Source organism: Coccinella septempunctata, chromosome 9 (assembly GCF_907165205.1).
Source record: "Coccinella septempunctata chromosome 9, icCocSept1.1, whole genome shotgun sequence".
Taxonomy (NCBI): Eukaryota; Metazoa; Arthropoda; class Insecta; order Coleoptera; family Coccinellidae; genus Coccinella; species Coccinella septempunctata.
Window position 1 is genome coordinate 15,521,254 of NC_058197.1, and position 19,017 is coordinate 15,540,270.

Genomic DNA, 19,017 nt, shown 5'->3' on the forward strand with positions numbered 1-19,017 from the left:
TCATCATCTTGTTGGTCCTAATTTTTCTCGGACAATCTCTTAGCCCATCAGAAACCTTGAATTATCTAATTGTAAATCATGTTTCCCATTTTAATTTTTGATGCCGACTATCATTCAGTGGTTAATTTATAGTGAAAATTTGCATTTTAATATCCACTAATTCACTTTTATTACACTTGATCGACTATAAAGACGTATTGAAAATTTTCTCCAAATGTCTAAATAGAAACCTTTTTAACATCTTTATGAACTATCTAGAGGTAACATACCAATTAAATGGATTCCGATGACATTATCTGGAATAACCTAAAATAATTTATTGCTCAATTACTTCCGGTGGAAGCTGAAGAAGAAATTGTTAATTGTTACACTTCTGTCGCCTAGTGTATCAATGTTTCTGTCGAAATTTAGAATGATGCGAGCTCAATCAATTTCCTACATTGATCAAGAGCAATTGTGTTGACTTGATTACTGTATTTTTTTACTTCCGTATTATTTTCCGGTTCCTAAATCGCAATAACAACTTGTTTGTTAGGCCCCTAATAAATATGGCTTCGCTTGTCAAACCAGATTTTTTTTTACCGCATTCTTCTGAACAATGGCACTTTTGGCCTGACATACGTATATCGGAAATCAATGAATCAATTCATAATCGACAATGAGGAAGTGTAGGGAAAAATAACAAATCGGGAGCACCTATAAATGACCTACTTATGAAATCAATATTTTGGTCCTGCGATCTCTAAAAGTTCGTCCGGACTTGATTGATTGAAATGTCCGAAAAATCCTTGAAAATTAATCAACTGATTAAATGTACCAACTTGCTCGCTTAGAATTCAATTTTGAAACAGAGATAAGGCAGGAGAAAACAATGAATTTGTCACGAATTGACTACCCAGATTTTTAGTAGCGAAATCTATTAAAAATCAGTAGTGATAGAATTGCCAAATCATTGTATTCTACTATTTACATTAGGTACATACATTTCTGGCATTCAGTTTATGGATGAAAAAATGTTACTATTACCTATTATTATCGAACAGAAAAGATCTCTCAATAAATTGCATTTTTCCAAAGGTATACATCCTAGGACTATTGAAGCAATTTAAATCTAATTGATACGATTGTGACAAGTTTATTAGTTGGATTATTGGAAAAGTCAGAAAACAACCTCCTCTGCTTCACACCATGAACGAATTTCCTGGAAAATAGTCTTTAATTACACCCCAGTTTGTTATTTCCAACAGAGAATGAATTACTTATTGACCTCGTCGATGATATGTTGGACTGAATTGGTTTCCAATAAAATTGTTTTTACGAATATAATTTTTTAGTTTCTCTTTGCTGTCTGAAGTTCACTTTGACATTTTTTATATATAGATATGTTGATTTTTGTTGACTGAAATCTAACTCTTCTCTTTTTTATTACAGAACAAATGGATCAGAACCAGAAATCCTAGTACCCAAACTGTCAGAACAATTCTAAGTATAGTAAAAGTCTAAAAGGACACCCAGTATAATTTTTCATTAAAAAAATATTGTGCCAAAATATAATTGATGGAGTTTTCCTAAACTAATACCTATGTAATTCTCAATTCATCCAATGGGATATAATGATAGAATGTTTTCTACTTAAACAAGTGGTGGCTAATGCAAATTCACCAACCTTTCTTTGTGTGTGCATACGTGACACCTTAGATTGTGTTAACAATTTTATTACCTCAAGACAGTTCTTGTGCATGTTTACACAGGTGTCACAGTACAACATCCCAAGTCTACAGAATGCAGTTGAAGCATTATCATGCAAGGCCCATATTTTTCATGATCTCTTAATTAACGAAGATGCTAATCATTGCTCCCAAGAAATTATTGGTAGATACTAGATTTTAGTATACAGAGTGACTAAAAAATAACTCACTCAATTCATATCTTCGGTGTAGGAAGTTGTTAGAATTGGTCAATTTTAAATTATGCAAAAAAATGGCTACTAGACCTTTTGTTACTGAGGTTGATTTGGTTATGGCTGTTTTCTTTCTCAGCCCTTTGTTTTATTCTGTAGGGAAGCCATCAATTACCAAATCATCCTCAGCTACTCAGCAGTTGAGCAAGAAAAGTTCCATCCATTTGTGGAAAAAAATTAGGATTACGTAATTTTAAATGAGAATTGACCTTATACAGGGTGAGTTTATGAGTCTTACAAATATTTCAACAGTAGATTCTTGAAGTCGAAAGGAACACTTTTTTCCTTTACCATTTTTTCCGAATGGACTCGGTTAAAAAGATACAGGCTGTTGAAAAACCATAAAAAATGTTATTTTTAGTTCTATCTCACAAAGGTTTTTATCGAGTGAAATGAATTTTGGAATATAGTTTTTCATTTAATTGATGAATCTTTTTCGAACGTAAGGTGTCACCCACGTCTTCCAGTTTTCTCATTATGACCATGATGTACCATAAAGATACCAAAAATTCAAAGACCCAACTCTTGAAACTAACGCTATCTAAAGAATAATTGAACGTTTTGTAAAATAAAAGTATTCCTCATATTTTCTCGTAAAATGCGCCGTTTTCGAGTAATTTGATGTTCAAAAATTAAAAAGTATCTGAAAAATTTTAAAAATTGAGTACTTTGGCTGAATACAACTCTGTTTGAAAGATCCACAGATATGTGGTGTCACAGATTTAGCTAGTTATTCTGTGAAGGGAATTTTGTTGTTCCAGGAGTGGCACAGCTCATTATGAAAACTTAAAATCTTTTTATCAGGGCCGAACCGGAAAAAATGTTATAGGAAAAAAGTGTCTCTTTTGATCTTAATAATCTACTGATAAAATATTTGTACGAGTCCTGTATAATACTTTCGATTATAAATTATTCTTTCAAAAATATTATTTTTATATAAATCCTCTTGCCAAAAACGTAGAAAACTCATCAATTTGCTTAGGTCCAATCTTCGACCAATTTTCTTCACAATCTAGTCGAAAACACTTCAAATTTTGTCGAAATGACCTTGCCCTTCATGGTTTTCAAAGAGCTCGATCATTTCTCAGTCATCTGATTGATACAGGAAACACTCTCGGTTCCCTCACGACCTTGTCAACTCCTGTCGAATTAATAAAAGATCTTAAATGCCGATTAGGCACATCGAGAGGTGCCTGTTTTCGGAACCAGCCAGTAGGATCCGGATGTACCAACGAAGCCAACTGGAAGGTATTCGATTTCTTGCAACCTTTTCGCCTTTTACAAGATAAACTTTCGTTTTACGTTCTGATCATCACGTACACCTAAGTTCAACGATACCAGGATTCACATTTTGCCTTGGGTTTTTGCCATCGCATTCCGAAGATCGACATAGAAGGAGAACAAACAGGGGATACTCTCGAGAAAGTAATTCAGGGTGTGAATGTTGCCAAAAAATTTTTTTTCCTGACCAGCCCCCTCTTCGATGAAGAGCTCCTTGAAGATGGCACCTGAGAAACAATTAATAATTTTTTCTTAAATACCAAAACACTGACAAATATGTATTTGAATAGACAATTCAAATTGTTGATGGTGTTCGCGTATATTGATTGCAGGGGGTAGAAGAAGCCACCCCTAAAATTTGTTTCACAAGAAACCTTTTTCTTTGTTCATATTGCACAGGGTAATTCTTTGACTCGTCCAAATATTTTAACAGATTCTTGAGGTTAAAAGAAACACTTTTTTTATACCATTTTTTTTCGAATTGGCCCTGATAGAAAATATATAGTCATTTTAAGTTTTTATAATGAGCTGTGCCACCCCTGGAAAAACAAAATTACCTTCAGAATAACTAGCTAAAACTGTGACACTACACAACTGTGGATCTTTTAAAACTTCGGTCAAAATACTCTACTTTTTCGAATTTCACAAATAGTTTTTATTTTTAAACATCAAATTATTAGAAAAATTATACTTTTATTTTACTTTTATTCTGAAAAAGTTTCAAATATTCATTAGATAGTGTCCAATTTAGTTTAAAAAATTAGGTTCTTTGAATTTTTGGTATTTTTATGATACGTAATGGTCATAATGAGGAAACTGGAACACGTGGTTGGTATCTTGTGTTCGAAGAAGATTAATCAAATTAATGAGAAGCTATATTCTGAAATTCATTTCATTTTATAAAACTGTTTGTGAGATAGAACTAAAAATACCATTTATTATGGTTTTTCAACAGCCTGTATCTTTTAAACCGAGCCGTTTCGGAAAAAATGGTAAAGGAAAAAAGTGTTATTTTTGACCTCAAGAATTTACTGTTGAAACATTTTTACGAGTCAAAAACTCACCCTGTATATTATTTTATTCTTGATAGCTCGATTCATTTTGAACAAATATTGATAGGACGAAAAAAAATGCAATGGAAATGATTGAGAAATGGAAGAAGACTTATATTAACAATTATGAAGTACAAATTTAGGTAGGCATTGACAGAATAAAAATAAAAATGTGGAAAGAAGAAAATACGACAAAAGTACGCCTACATCATAATTAAATGGGAGATTACAATGCTATGAAAGGGAATTCTCGAAAAATCATTATCCATGAAGATGAAAACAAATTATTATATTAATAATATTACATATACAAGAAATAAACACTATAGTTAGAAGAAATAAAAAAGTAATAAAGGCTAAAGTGTCTCAAAACTAACAAAATTGTTCCATAAATATTTAATATTTGTGTTCATAAACCTCTATCCCTAGGTATCCTATCGTTAGAAGCAGTCCTTTGAATACTCATTTTTATACCAAATTTCATAGTAGTTCAGATTAAAATTTTTACATCTGAAAACCAAAGATAATTTCTCTGCTCCACGACTTCAAATATTAATTATTGAAAATAAAGAAGAATTTTAAATTTTTTTATTTGAAAAATACGAAAATAGATATTTTAATCTTGATTCGAAATAAAAATAGATTGCATAAATCGTTAATTAATTCAAAAACTCAAGAACTTTATCGTTCTGATGCTAGAAAGAAATCATAACATAGTTTCCAGAATTGCGACTTAGATAATAGTTAATATGGATGAATAAATGCTCTTCTCGATTGAGAAAAAGATTCTCAAAATGTAAGAATTCATATTGACCAGGTTGTATCAGAATTTTTGGGCATAATGAATGAAGGAAGCTATAAGTATTTTTCAGTGATGTTAAATGAACGGTTTTGTTCACTTTGTTTGTTGTTTTTATCGTTCAAACTTACCTATACGGTTAGATCTTGCATGAACATTTTCAAACAACAAACAACGAGTTAATGGTGTTTTTTGTTCATATATATAACCATCAGTTTAAATGCGTGGATGCATGCATTTCACTCATTTGAAATTTGTTCAAGCCTCTAATAGACTTAGGTAGATAGATGTCATCATCATCATGAAACCAATTTCTCTTCAACAACAAAAAATTTATACCTATATCTATAATAATAAAGGGGAGGAAATGGAGAATAATCACGAAAGTTGAAGGAATTTGGTCAATCTTCTTAATGAGACCAAATCAATCGAATGGTTCAGTCAATTGTTAGTCAACTGATTCTTTCGGTCATGAAAATGCTAGGAAAAAAGAGGAAAATATGAGTTTAAGATTCTGTATCTGTATATGTACTATCTAAATATGCTGTTGGGAAAATAATCTAACATAGACATGAGAAGTGTTGCAAATTTTACTAGTTTTCGAAGTTGAATGTTTAAGAAGCAATTTCTCACAACTTTTCTGTTTCATTCAGTGAAAAACACCCTGTACTTATGGAAATAACGAGAAAAAAGCTGAGGAAGAGATGAAAAAGTTGTAATATCCCAGATTCAAGTTCTTGACTCTGTGAGATTAGTTTTCCAGGAAAATTCGAGAAAAAGTTTACTTAGAAATCCCATGGCAATTATAAAATCAAATTTAAAAAAACTGAAACATACCCTTGAGTGGGAAGTCCTTCCAACCTCAACACGACAGAAAAAAAACAAAAAAAACCGAACATCCCCCCTGTCAACTTCATCAAGCCACCAGCGTATTCTTGGACGTCAAATTACGTGTACCCGATACAATATCGCCTTAATATTATAAGTAAATAATAATATGCGGACTAATTACAAAATTACTTAATCACTGTAACTAGTATCGTCTTTCGCTATTCAATGAAAAGACCAGAGAGACGTGAATGGAGGCACGGCCCCGATTGGGGTATTCTCTGTGGGTGTTACCACAGAATTGACGGATCTGTGATCCTGTTATAAATAGAGATCGGGGTGTTGATGGACCGTCAGTTTCAGTTCGAATTTTGTTATCAACGTTCGTTATCTATCCATAGTTGCTGGACATCTGAGAAGAGGTGAGTGCTGTCGAGGTTACGAAGCTAGCAGGTGGTTGGGAGACCGGATATACGTGAATATTTGGGGCGCATAGAAGGGTTGATTTTTCTTTATCTTCGGTGTGCTTAGTCGACAAATTTTTTGGGAAAATTTGATCCATAAAACAACCTCTTCGAATTGCACACATCTTTAGCCTATGTAAAAATAGTGGCAAAACAATTATTACACCCTTGAATGTATATTTGATCAAAAATATCGAGATATCACATCTCAGAGATTTCTCTCCCTTAATTCTGATACCATCGTAGAAAAAATCAGCTGTGTATGATATTATCAACTTTGTTAAATAAACATCTAGTTTTTCGAAATTTACAAAACCCAAAATGCGACAATACTACTTTGCGAATCCTTAGAATGATCTTTAGAAACTCATCCACCCCTATTGATAACATTCACTATTATGCCAGTTTTATCACGATCAAAATGTCCAATACCTCCAAGAAATAAAGTTTCTGTTCGAAAAGCTTCAGAGCAAAGCTCCCTTCTATTTAAAGAAAGGGTTAAATCCAATAACTTGTCATTTTTATATCTTCAAAGGCTTCCACTAGCACTGGAAGATTCAAACTATTTTGGGAGAGATGCTTCAGGAAAGACATATCGATGTCAGAAAAAGTAACATATTTACTGCATTTTCCATGTCAAAATAATCGTACTTACCCTCAAACATTGATTTTCGGTATCAATATAATAATTTACATACATATTTTTGAACAGTTTCCCTAAAGACGCAGCAATTTTCATCTCAGAAGCCAGAAAACTGAGCGAATCAAAATTCAATAGGTGTGGGAAAGTAAAAAAAAATTTGGTGGTGTTCCTACATATAGGCTGATTCTTTGACTTTCAAATATTTCAACAATGGATTCTTGAGGTCAAAAGAAACACTTTTTTCATTTACCATTTTTTCGGAATGGGCTCGGTTTGAAAGATACAGGCTGTTGAAAAACCATAAAAAGTTTTTATTTTTAGTTATATCTCACAAACGGTTTTATCGAATGAAATGAATTTCGGAATATAGTTTTTCGTTTATTTGATGAATCTTTTTCGAACAAAAGATATCACCCACGTCTTCCAGTTTTCTCAGTATGACCATAACGTACCATAAAAATACGAAAAATCCAAAGAACTTAAATCTTGAAGCTAAGTTGGACGCTGTCTAATGAATATTTGAACGTTTTGTAAAATAAAAGTATTCTTCATATTTTCTCGTATAATGCGCCGTTTTCGAGTAATTTGATGTTCAAAAATTTAAAAGTACCTGTGAAATTTGAAAAACTGGGTACTCTGGCTGAATGCACCCCTGTTTGAAAGATCTACAGATGTGTAGTTTCACAGTCTAACCTAGTTATTCTGAAGAATTAACAGTAGTGCAGGACCTTCTACCTCTTGAAATCCATATAAAAATGATTCCTTGGGTATTTGGAAGCCTTTTCACAAAAAATTTGGTATGACCTGTTGGTGAGGGACCTCTGCACCAAAATTCGCCCTTTCAACTCTACCACCATGGCTCTTGGTCACGTGAATCTGATTAATCCAATGGAAGTACTTCAGCAAGGCCCCTTATTGGCCCCCAAGTCGATTTTTATTAATATAAAAAAGGATCTGCTTGATTGGTCCATCGCCTATCTCTGAATTTACGTCACGAGAAAAGTTGAACATCTTTAGCCGGTTCGAATGATAACAACATGCGGTTTCTCTAGATTAATTGCTAATTCCCTCACATTTCCAATTGGATTTTGAAAAGACAAAGAATTGATTCAATAAAAAAGATTCTACTTGACAGAGTGATTAATTTATATCGTGGATGGTTACGAAACTAGCTGATTTATAGTTGTTTCTATTACATTTATCAGGAGTAAGGTAATTTATAGGCGGTAACAGATAGGATGATTTTTTTCTCAGTTGTTCATTGAATAGAACGACCAGAGAAGGGTCATCAAATAGGAGCGATGTGATTTTTATAGTTCATTAAGGTTATATCCAGTGATTTGGTCTTTCCTTCCAGACTTTGGGATGAAAAGATTAGTTTTAGAATACCCAGAAGGAGAAACCAATTTCCAAGCAAGATTTTTGCTAAGCTGTCGCAGAGGGGTTTTCATTCTGAGTTATTCATTGAAGAAATATTGTTTACCGCATGTTTTTTCATTCATTTAATTTGTTATTCCAACATTCTCGTAAAATTTGTCGTAAAATAATGTCCAATACTCATGGATCAACACTACGACAAAAATTCCAGCTATAATTCGAATTATATGGGCAAATCCGTCCCTGCCTAGTAGAATTGCCATCGAAACTGGGTTATCCCGAATATATTATGGTCCTCCCTCAAAATTATCCCGATGATACAGTGTTTGTCCGTTCTTGCATCATCGTTTTCCATCAGGCATTTCCTCACTTAGAGCTTTGGTGGCTTCCTTCTAATTTGAGTGGAAGCCAGTAGTTAAATTCGCCGATAATTGATTTTTATAGGACCTCTCCGAGATCAATCGGCTGTTTTCTTGCTTCCCCATCATCCCTTCGCCGGCTGGGGTCCACTCAAGATTATTGGGTTGATAAGGGATATAAAAAGAGAATGTAGGCATAAGTTAACAGGTTTGTCCCTTTGAAATGTCTTCCCTTCGGATGTCTGCTGCCAGTAATTTGTGGCTGTTTCTAGTACTCTCTCTACCTGGCTTTTCGACACCACTGAATTGGTGTGGATGTCTTGGGAATTCCTGGAAGTTTACAATGGAATGTGTAACAAGTCCTGATGACTGATTGTTGTGCGAATTTCAGTCATGACTATTTTTTAGGTATATATTAACCTATACAGGGTGTGAATAGTTGCGGAAAAGCTCGAGGGTTGATTGCTTTTCAAAAAATATTGTGGGTCTTTCATATGACATGTTTTTTTTGAATACCCCCTGCTTAAAAACAGCTTCCTGAAGCAGGGACTGCTCAAAAAATATGCAAGATGAAAGTGCTGCACTATTTTTTGCCTACGATACTTCGTTTTTAAGTTTGACAATTTCCTATAGTTCTCATAACTTTTTTGTCTTTGAAGCTACAAATCTGAAACTTGAACCTTCTACTTTCACGTAGAATCCACTGATGAGCTCAAAATATTTTTTCATTTCTAATCATCAAGTGAACTTTCATTTTTTCAAATGCAAACTTTTATTGAATTTGTTATTTTTGAATTGGAAAAACATCTTTTGTCGGTAGATTCTACGTATGAAAGTTCCTAAGAAAGTTCAAGTTTCAGATCTGTAACTTCAAGGAAAAAAAAGTTAGGAAAACTTTTCGGAATCGTCAAAATCTCAATTTTTGTTTATAACTCGAAATCTAAAAATGTTAGTCCGATTCTGTTTTCAGATTTAGATTACTCAGAAAAAAGAGCTCGAGAATGTGTCATTCGTTGTTTCTAGCTGCTATAGTTCTTGGAGATCCCCTCAGTAGACAACGAATTTTGCCCATCCTGTATATGATTTCGATGAAAGACATAAAATTTGGAATGGAATAGTTACATCTAAATTTATCCCACTTTTTCTACAGTGTTTGTCATTGACTGGTTCAAATATTTAAACAGTAGATTCTTGAGGTCAAAAGAAACGTTTTTTCCTATACCTTTTTTTTCGATTTGGCCCTGATAAAAAGATATAGCCATTTTAAGTTATCAGAATGAGCTGCGCCCTGGAAGAACAAAATTACCTTCAGAATAAGTAGCTAAATCTGTGATACTACACATCTGAGGATCTCTTGAAAAGAGTTGTATTCGGTCAAAGTACCTTATTCTTCGAATTTCACAGATATTTTTTATTTTTGAACATCAAATTACTCGAAAACGGCGCATTATACGAGAAAATATGAAGAATACATACTTTTATTTTACAAAACGTTCAAATATTCACAAGATAGCTTCCAACTTAGTTTCAAGAGTTGGATTCTTTGAATTTTCTGTATTTTTATGGTACGTAGTGGTCATAATGAGAAAACTGGAAGACGTAGGTGATATCTTGTGCTCGAAAAAGACTCATCGAATAAGTAAAAAACTATATTCCAAAATTCATTTCATTCGATAAAACGGTTTGCGAGATAGAACTAAAAATAAGAGTTTTTTATGGTTTTTCAACAGCCTGTATCTTTTAAGCTGAACCGATTCGGAAAAAATAGCGAAGAAAAAAAGTGTTCCTTGTGACCTTAAGAATTTACTGTTAAAAGATTCACTCATCCTGTACAATTTCTACAATGATTTGTATCATGGAAGAAATGTTACTGAAACATTAAATCGTTTCAATGAAATTGGGACTGTTGAAAGCATCGAATATATATATATATATATATATATATATATATATTCTTTTGATATAGAGCATTACAATCTTGAACAGCAAACAATAATTATAGCATGTGTATGAGATACACTTTTAGCAGAGGTTAGCGTAACGGGGTACCATACAAATTGGTGTATGATACAAGAGCTTAGGGAAAAACCTCAGTAAAAAAACCCTTTCTCCCCGTGAGTGTAGTGGATTGTAATTGTTCACGAAATAAGCTGAAATATTCCATATTGAAGGGCATCTCGCACTGCAAAAATTGATTCTTTCTCCAACAAAAAGGAAAATCCAGAAAGTCTTCTCCAAGATACCAGAAACTTTTATCTGAAATAAAGAGAAAACAAAAGCAGAAAAACGTAAAATATAATAATAAAATTAGATTCAATATGTCAGATTGACCTAAAATTGACAACCCAATTCAAAAAAGATTCGAATGAAGCTATCGGACAAAAAAATTTCAATTAATTTAGTAGAAGAACACATCTCACACTTCTACAACAATTCTGACACCAAAACATCAACATGGTATGAGTGGACGTTTTGTTTGTAGGGAACTGTGTTTATGTATTCCCAATTTTTCAAATTACTTCCACTGAATTTAGAATGCACTATTTCTGAATAGCAAAATCTTTTGAAAGCTGATATAATTGGGTGATTCCATGATTTATCCACACCCTCTGTATGTTAAGCAATTGTTGCTTTATAGGATTAAACAGGGTAAGAACTATTTACAGGCTGACTATAGGAATATCGAAAACCGTTAAAAATGAAGGATGGCTTAAATTAAAAAAAGTAGTGGACTAGTATAATAGCTATATAGAATTATGACTACACACCGAATTTCGTGTAGTTATCCCCAAAAACAAAAGAGTTATGATGAAAAAATGATAATCTTGATTTTCAGTTTTTTCGAGATATCTCAAGAACCATCAGAGATATTTGGGATCTGTTTACACCCTCCCATTCATCCTTGAATAACGCAACTTTTTCGTGATTTAAGCTACCCTGTATTTCTGAGGGTTTTCGATATCCCTGTAGTCCCCCTCTAAATAGTTCTAACCCTGTAAATATGTTTCTACTAGAATATCAGAAAAAGTGACTGCTTTCTTTGATTTCTATTGAGGAAGCCAGAGTGGCAGGTTCTGTTTTTCTATAATTTTTCCCACGTGTATTCGACGAATTCAATTCGAAACAAACTCTGAGAAACCAGCTCGACAATAATGTCCCGAGTGTTTTCTTATCAACTGTACCAGGAGGAATTCCCAAATAAACCGATCTATCGACAATTTTCTGTTTACTACAGCTCCGAAAATAAACAGCACGCGACGTACGTTTTGAAAAATAGCACCGCTGATGAATGAATGAACATAGTAAGACCTCCTTATCAATTACGAGAATTCCAACGTGAAACTTCGTGGAATCCCTCCTGCGTAAACGGCCAATAAAAAAAATTGAGGACGGTGCGAACCAGAGAGGCCCGTTTTGCACATCGTACAAGATGATGCAATAAACGTACGCAGATAAGTCATGAACGTATCGTATATAAGGCCCGCGACCCGTCATCCTGGCCCACAAAAATGCAAGACTACGTAGTAGGATCAGACACGTCCAGATATATGAATTGTGCCCTCGCTGGATTTGTGAATATTGTCTCGCACGGTTACTTGGGAACTTGAAAAAGGCGTAGTAGAGTAAAATAGTAGAAAAGTCGGGTGCCGGTTGGATATTACATATACAGGCGGTGTCTTTCATCGGTAACCACACGTTCGTCCTGTGGAGTTCTTGGCCGAACCATTCTGTATCGAGATTTTGTTGCGTGGTGCTGTCCCACACGATTTTCGTACCTCACAGGCCCCATCCAGATTTTTTTTGGGCGTAGAAATGGTAAGTGTTCACAATTTTCCATTTCAATATTCATTAGAGCTTAACCTGTGTTTTCCCTTTTTCTTACTCCAATATATATTGGGATTTTTGTCAAATTCTGAAGATTCTTTCAGTGTCGGACCGGCTTTTCGTAACATAACCTTAAAACCAAGCCATATATTTCACACACTGTGGAATTTAGGGCCTTAAGGAATTCTGACCCCAGCTTCCAATGATTTTATGGATGGACGCCCTTTCCTGAACCAATTCACTGAATAATTTTTGTGGTTTATGAACGAATAGTTTTCTATCGGATTTCATATCTAGTTTTTTTTATTAATATCACTCGAATTTTTCACAGCAGGCTCTTATCATTCTCAAATTCTTCCTTGAATGTGGACCAACATTAAAATAATTTCATTTTTTCAATTAGAGAGAGAATTTGCAGAAATTCAAGTCGATTTTATATGAGTCTCAAGTTTCTTCCTTGCACACTTCAAAGATTTTTTCGAAATCACGTGAAAAAATGGGAATGAGTCTTTGATTCGTACAAATATTTCAACAGTAGATTGTTGAGGTCAAAAGAAACACCTTTTTCCTATACCATTTTTTACGAATCAGCCTTGATAAAAAGATATAACCATTTTAAATTTTCATAATGAGCTGTGCCAACTCTGGAAAAACAAAATTACCTTCAGAATAACAAGCTAAATCTGTGACACACACATTTGTGGATTTTCAAAAAAAAGGAATACTTTTATTTTACAAAACGTTCAAATTTTGATTAGATAGCGTCCAACTTAGTCTTAAGAGTTGTGTTCTTTCAATTTTTGGTATTTTTATGGTACGTAATGGCCATAATGAGAAAACTGGAAGACGTGGGTGATATCTTGTGTTAGGAAAAGATTCGTCAAATGAATGAAAAACCATATTCCGAAATTCATTTCATTCGATAAAAGCGTTTGTGAGATAGAACTAAAAATAACATTTTTTTTATGGTTTTTCAACAGCCTGTATCTTTTGAACCGAGCGGATTCGGAAAAAATGGTAAAAGAAAAAAGTGTTTCTTTTGACCTCAAGTATCTACTATTAAAATACGTACGTTGTACGAGTCAAAGATCACCTTGTATACAGGGGGTGAATGAATATCTGTAAAAAAAAATGTGTTTTCTTGTTTTTTCGATAAATTTTCAATCTTTTCTTAGAAATCAGAAAACTGGCTGAAACCTTAGCAAGGGCTGCTAACACCTAAGATTCAACCTAAAGTTGATGAACTTCTCAGATACATCGACGTTCAGTTTCAGTACAAACCAGATTCATCTTGATAAATCACATTATTTTTTCTTGAATCAACCAAACTAACAATCATTTAATCTAACAAATTGTATTCAGCTTGTAGTCTATTAGCATTTGAGAAGAATAATATACCTACTCAATTTGGGAGCTTTTATGAGATTGGATTCATATTGAACTTTTTTGAATGTAAACTGAGTCTTCTTCCTGACTAAATGGACTAGGGGAATTGTAAATTTATGATGTATTTTTTCTTTTCTTCCTCATCTCGTTGATTTTGAAGAGCAAGATTAGATATACTCCCATATATGAATCAAATCAGATCAGATATACTCCCATATATGAATCAAATTAAATAAATTCTCCACTTCCAAGAAAAAATTTAATACATGTATGGAAAGTTTAATACAAAAACTATTTTCTCCATGGAAGGGTTTTTTATTTTTTTCAAACTATACGAACGTATAATATTTTTCTGGTTTTTATCCTGAATTTATTTTTTGCTATTGAGGATGGATAGAGTCGTAATACTTCTGTTAAGTAATTATTTGAGAACTTTATAGAATTATTTATAGAAAGTAATTCAACTTGTGTTCGTATTTGTGCAACCAAATACAATGGAAAAAGACATACAGTAACTTCTAATCTGATAATCCTTCATTGTTCATTCTCCGAGAACTAAACTAAGGTTCCAAATAACTTAACAACCTGGAATTTCGTAATAAGTAATAAGTATATGAGAAGTCATTAGATGAATCGCGTCATGAAGCAACTGATGAAAAATTCAATTCCGTTCTTCGATAGCCATTGAGAAAATTGTACGCCACTGATTTATCATTTCAGCACTCTGGGAATCGTTCGTTTGATCTGACAAACCAGCCAGAGGATTGAGTAAATGATATCTTAACAGGCATTTCTCAATACATCGACTAGTATCAGAAATTTTTTTCCTAGAAACATGACAAGGCATCAGACTTGTTTAATTTCGATGAAATGTATTTATGCAAACAATTGTGGCCTTCCCCAAGTTCAAGTCCCCCATGGGTCTTATTACAATGTTCTTTTGCCTGATCCTATTTCCATTCTGGAGAAATGTGAAAAAGTTACACATCATGATTTTTTCTAAATGGTATTTCATAAACTAGTTGATTTTGATATTAATATAACATCTTCAGGCATGAATAAAAATACGGTACTCAAAAACTATAAGTGTATTTCGAAAAAATTTAATGGTTCATATTTTAATAGAAAAAGCTCGGTATCTAACAACTACAAGAATTTTTATCGCGTTTATCTATTCCTACGTTTTTTATCGTATTAATTAACTAGCAACAATTCTTCAAGATTATTCATGACATCACGAACAGAAATAAAACAGGAGATAAGTGATAACGATTTTGTTTAATTATCATTTTCTCGATTATTCTCCATCCATGTCAGGACCTTTCCAACTATTCACATTTTATATGCAGGATATTGCATAAATGCTGACGTTTTCCCGAGTTACGTTTCTCAAATTTTCTGTATATTCGAAATTGTCCTTTGCAATAGAACCAGGCGCATTCACCATTTTGTGAATATAATATTTCCATGCAGATTGAAGATGAAGAAGAACCTTGTCATATTTCGATCGAAATTGAAAAAATCACATTCGTACTCGGCAGGACGTGGCCATTAACTTTACCGGGACTAACCACCTGCGTCCAAAACCCGTTCCAAATTAACAGTCATTCTCATCGCTTGATCGAGTTGAAAATTTATGGTTGCGCTTCCTAGAAGTCCCCAATCACTCTCTCGATTCGTCTCACCGATATTCGGAAACTTTTAATGAGCACACCTCACATATAATACATGTTCGGCATTTCTGAGAAACGCTTACAGGGGGGATGAGTCACATCGGGTAATCCCGATGGTAGAGTGATTATATCTTGGACTACTCGAAGTCGGTATCGAAATGGAATTATTTTCGATTACGAGCTTTTCTAGGAAGAGCTTCTGTGGTAGAAATGCAGCTTTTTAGGGGAGGAAATGGGGTATAGATAATACTTGCTAATTTCCCATGGTACATAAAGAAATTTGGATATGGTGTGGTTTGAGGATCATATTTCTTGTAGTGGAGAGATGTGTGAAACAAAGTGTTGATTACACAACACTTCTCACTTGAAAACAACCCTAAATGAGGGTAGAATGATCAACCGTGGTCACGACCACCAAAGTAGGTCGAAGAGTTACAATTCACCGAATCTTCTGGGGCATAAAATCGACATCTAATCATTAGAGAACACGAAAAGTGAAAGCTGTCAATTTTTATCGTTCCTTTCCGGTCTATTGACGAAATAAACCGTTCACTCGAAAAATCCTCAAAAGCCATTTGACCCCTGAGACCAATAAAATAAGGAACATGGTGTTCGTAATTTTTTCTTTATCTTTCAACACTTGATAACGTTCGGAATTGTGTGTAGAAATATAAAATGTGAGTTATCTTATAGTCGTTTGTCGTCCTGAACTTTACCTACTTATGTGTAACCTTTTTCATTCTTGAAGAGAGGCTGTGTGAAATTCTCGGAAGTTTCCTCTTATCTCAAATTGTTCCGCTTTATCTCTACTACATTGTTAAGACGTAGTAGATGTCCGATAGATCGGAATTGGATTCAAGATTAATGTCCTACATGCGGAAGACTTGTGGAAAAGATTACATTGAATAATTGATAGAAAAGTTTTGTCTGGTTTTGGCCATTTTTCATTACTCCCAGATTAATTGATGTTACGACCTTTAATTGGTAGATAGCGGGTACACATTTCTACACATTCCCTGGGTTTTAAAAGGTTGAATGATGAATGGACTGAACAAATCATCATAATATCAAACGAGAGGTTTTCTTTCATAAAAAATTTCTTGCAGATGATTCTATCAGCGCTTTTGCTCTCTGCATGCCTCCACCTGACCAGGGGTAGGAGCGTACTTGAGATGGACATGGACAACGAGATAAACGTGAACCCCCACAACGACTGGGTGAAAATAAATCAAACGCCGAAGAGGCACATAACCAAAAACCACGGCCAACGTTTAGAGCTCGAATGCGAGGCCATGGGATCTCCTCCACCTACAATCCAATGGTACAAAGAAGACAGACTGTTAACAGTACCAGTGAACGTAAGTTACATCAAAAAACACCCCTTTGAAAAAGATATGATTCACTTTTTCCTTCAGATCGATCGTTACGAAAACAACATCGTGAACGCTGTATCTTCTCAAGGGTTGGCGAGTGTGAAAAGCAGGCTGGTACTGAACTACCTTCTACCTGTGCACGATGGGACCTTCAGATGTTTAGCTGAAAGCGGGTCTGAAAAAGCAGTTGCAGAAAGCAGGGTTTACGTGATAAACAAGGATGATATCCAGATGAATTTCACCACTTTGGTCCAGAAGAACATACTAGGCGCTCATCATAAGCCCAGGGTCACTCTCTGGTCCCCAACCTACATGGATGTTATTGGTGAGTGTCAAAGAACAACGAGAATATCACCAAATTGTGCCATTTTCCCAGTCCAGTTATGCAACATGGCTTTCTCATTTTTACAGGACGTGAAATCCTCTTACCTTGCCAGGGTGTGGGAAATCCAAGGCCCCAAATTCAATGGGTTGGCCCTATGGGTTTAATCGGAGAAGGAGAGGGTAGGATTTCCATGTTATCAAACGGGGAATTGAGAATACGCTCTGTCACTTGGTCCGACATGGGAGGGTATATCTGCATTGCCAAAAATCACTTAGGAGAGGATTCAGCGGAAACTTTCTTGTATCCGATGCAAGTAAGTGTGTTCAGCTTCCTTGAGTTACAAGTTATCCGTTAGCGCATCCTCCAAAACAGTGATCACATTTGGTGGATGCGCTAAACTATGAGTGACTCATTTTGCATTTTCCTTGATATTTATTCAGTATATTTTCAATATTTCTTCTTTTTTTCAGGAGTCGTAACCCAAGTTACATGCCAAACCTAGGAAAAGTATTCGAAGTAACATATTGAACCAATGATCTAGTCAAATCACTTTTGTAAAGAATCTTATGTTTTCATAAGTACCAATTCCATTAATATTAATTTATTGAATTCGCCGAATTCATTTAGTTCAATTAAGATGAAAACCATTAAGTATTGTACTTATTTATATGTGTGTGTGTGTATAAGATGTATGAATTAATTTATTATATTGTAAGAATTAATTTATGAAAATGAAATATTAAATTCACAATGCACAATGACCAAAGTGTTTTAATCATTAACATAAAGTGGTTTCTTCCAATATTCGAAACCAAACAGAGGAAAAGTCTGAACAATTCAAAAAAAGCGTGAAAAGACATTGAATTTACATGTGGCGCCATCTAAATATTGACTATCGAAACAATTAGCATCAATATATTGCTGCGACCATTTTCTGAAAAAATGAACACAGAATCGTTGTTACTAATTTTTGAGGTTATGTTATAAACTAACCTAGAATTTGAATAATAACGAGTGAATAGTGAATAAAACGAATTTGCAGTTGAACTCAGTCAGTTTTACTTTATTTTTAGTGGAAATCATTTATTTGAGTTGAAAACAAGATGGAACAACCAGCCTTGTGCCCCGTTTGTCAGAAAGCGATGGAATGGAAACAGATAAACTTCCACGAAGCAGTTGAAATCTGCATAGACTTGAATTGCCCTTTTCCTGCTCAACACCATAAGTGTAGAATTAGACGACGAAACCTGAAGGATATAAAGAAGGTTCCCAAACCACCAGCCCCCAAAAAAGACGAACTGCTAGATCTTCCACAGTTCGATTTACCACTTCAGAATACCGATGACAACTTCCTCAAGGAACTGGACGAGTTTCTTTTTGGGGTTCACAACGCTATGTGAAAGATGGATCTTTGAAAAGGTGGAACAGTCTGTAGTCAATGAGAAGACGCCTTAAAATTCGCGAAGTTTGAAAGTCTTGGTAACATCCGGAACGTGTTTATTGGATTTTTACAGCAAGTATATGGTGGATATGACGGTTAAACATGGTTCTTCATAAGGAAACTGAGTTAAGAATATTTATTGTATTAATTCTTTCCTGTACGACTTATCCAATGAAATTTGTTTGGATATTTCTGTTTATGATGTATGTTAATAAAGAAGATTAGAAAAAT

The 19,017-nt window shown here is 34.2% G+C and overlaps 2 protein-coding genes across 3 annotated transcripts; both read left to right on the forward strand.

Annotated features, from left to right (window-relative positions):
• The first annotated feature begins 6,224 nt into the window (after nt 1–6,224).
• On the forward strand, nt 6,225–18,194 carry LOC123320781 (neural/ectodermal development factor IMP-L2). 2 transcript variants are annotated; one of them, XM_044908208.1, is made up of 5 exons: nt 6,225–6,342; nt 16,754–17,005; nt 17,063–17,345; nt 17,432–17,658; nt 17,816–18,194. In XM_044908208.1, the coding sequence occupies exons 2-5, from the start codon at nt 16,754–16,756 to the stop codon at nt 17,822–17,824; spliced, it is 771 nt and encodes a 256-aa protein (XP_044764143.1). In that variant the 5' UTR covers nt 6,225–6,342; the 3' UTR covers nt 17,825–18,194. The 2 variants fall into 2 exon arrangements, with proteins under 2 accessions (XP_044764143.1, XP_044764142.1); XM_044908207.1 differs by lacking the exon at nt 6,225–6,342 and adding an exon at nt 12,250–12,579.
• A 156-nt stretch (nt 18,195–18,350) lies between these two features.
• LOC123320424 lies at nt 18,351–18,998 on the forward strand. The gene has a single exon (XM_044907743.1). It carries the CDS (start codon nt 18,449–18,451, stop codon nt 18,743–18,745), a length of 297 nt encoding a protein of 98 aa, XP_044763678.1. The 5' UTR covers nt 18,351–18,448; the 3' UTR covers nt 18,746–18,998.
• Nucleotides 18,999–19,017: the final 19 nt, after the last annotated feature.

What these genes read in the sequence shown, in the direction of transcription:
- LOC123320781 (XM_044908207.1), top strand. An exon ending in TGTTAACAGTACCAGTGAAC is followed by an intron (nt 17,006 to 17,062) that starts GTAAGTTACATC and finishes TTTTTCCTTCAG; the next exon opens with ATCGATCGTTACGAAAACAA. An exon ending in AACCTACATGGATGTTATTG is followed by an intron (nt 17,346 to 17,431) that starts GTGAGTGTCAAA and finishes TCATTTTTACAG; the next exon opens with GACGTGAAATCCTCTTACCT.
- LOC123320424 (XM_044907743.1), top strand. Translation starts at nt 18,449, where the DNA reads ATGGAACAACCAGCCTTGTGCCCCGTTTGTCAGAAAGCGATGGAATGG.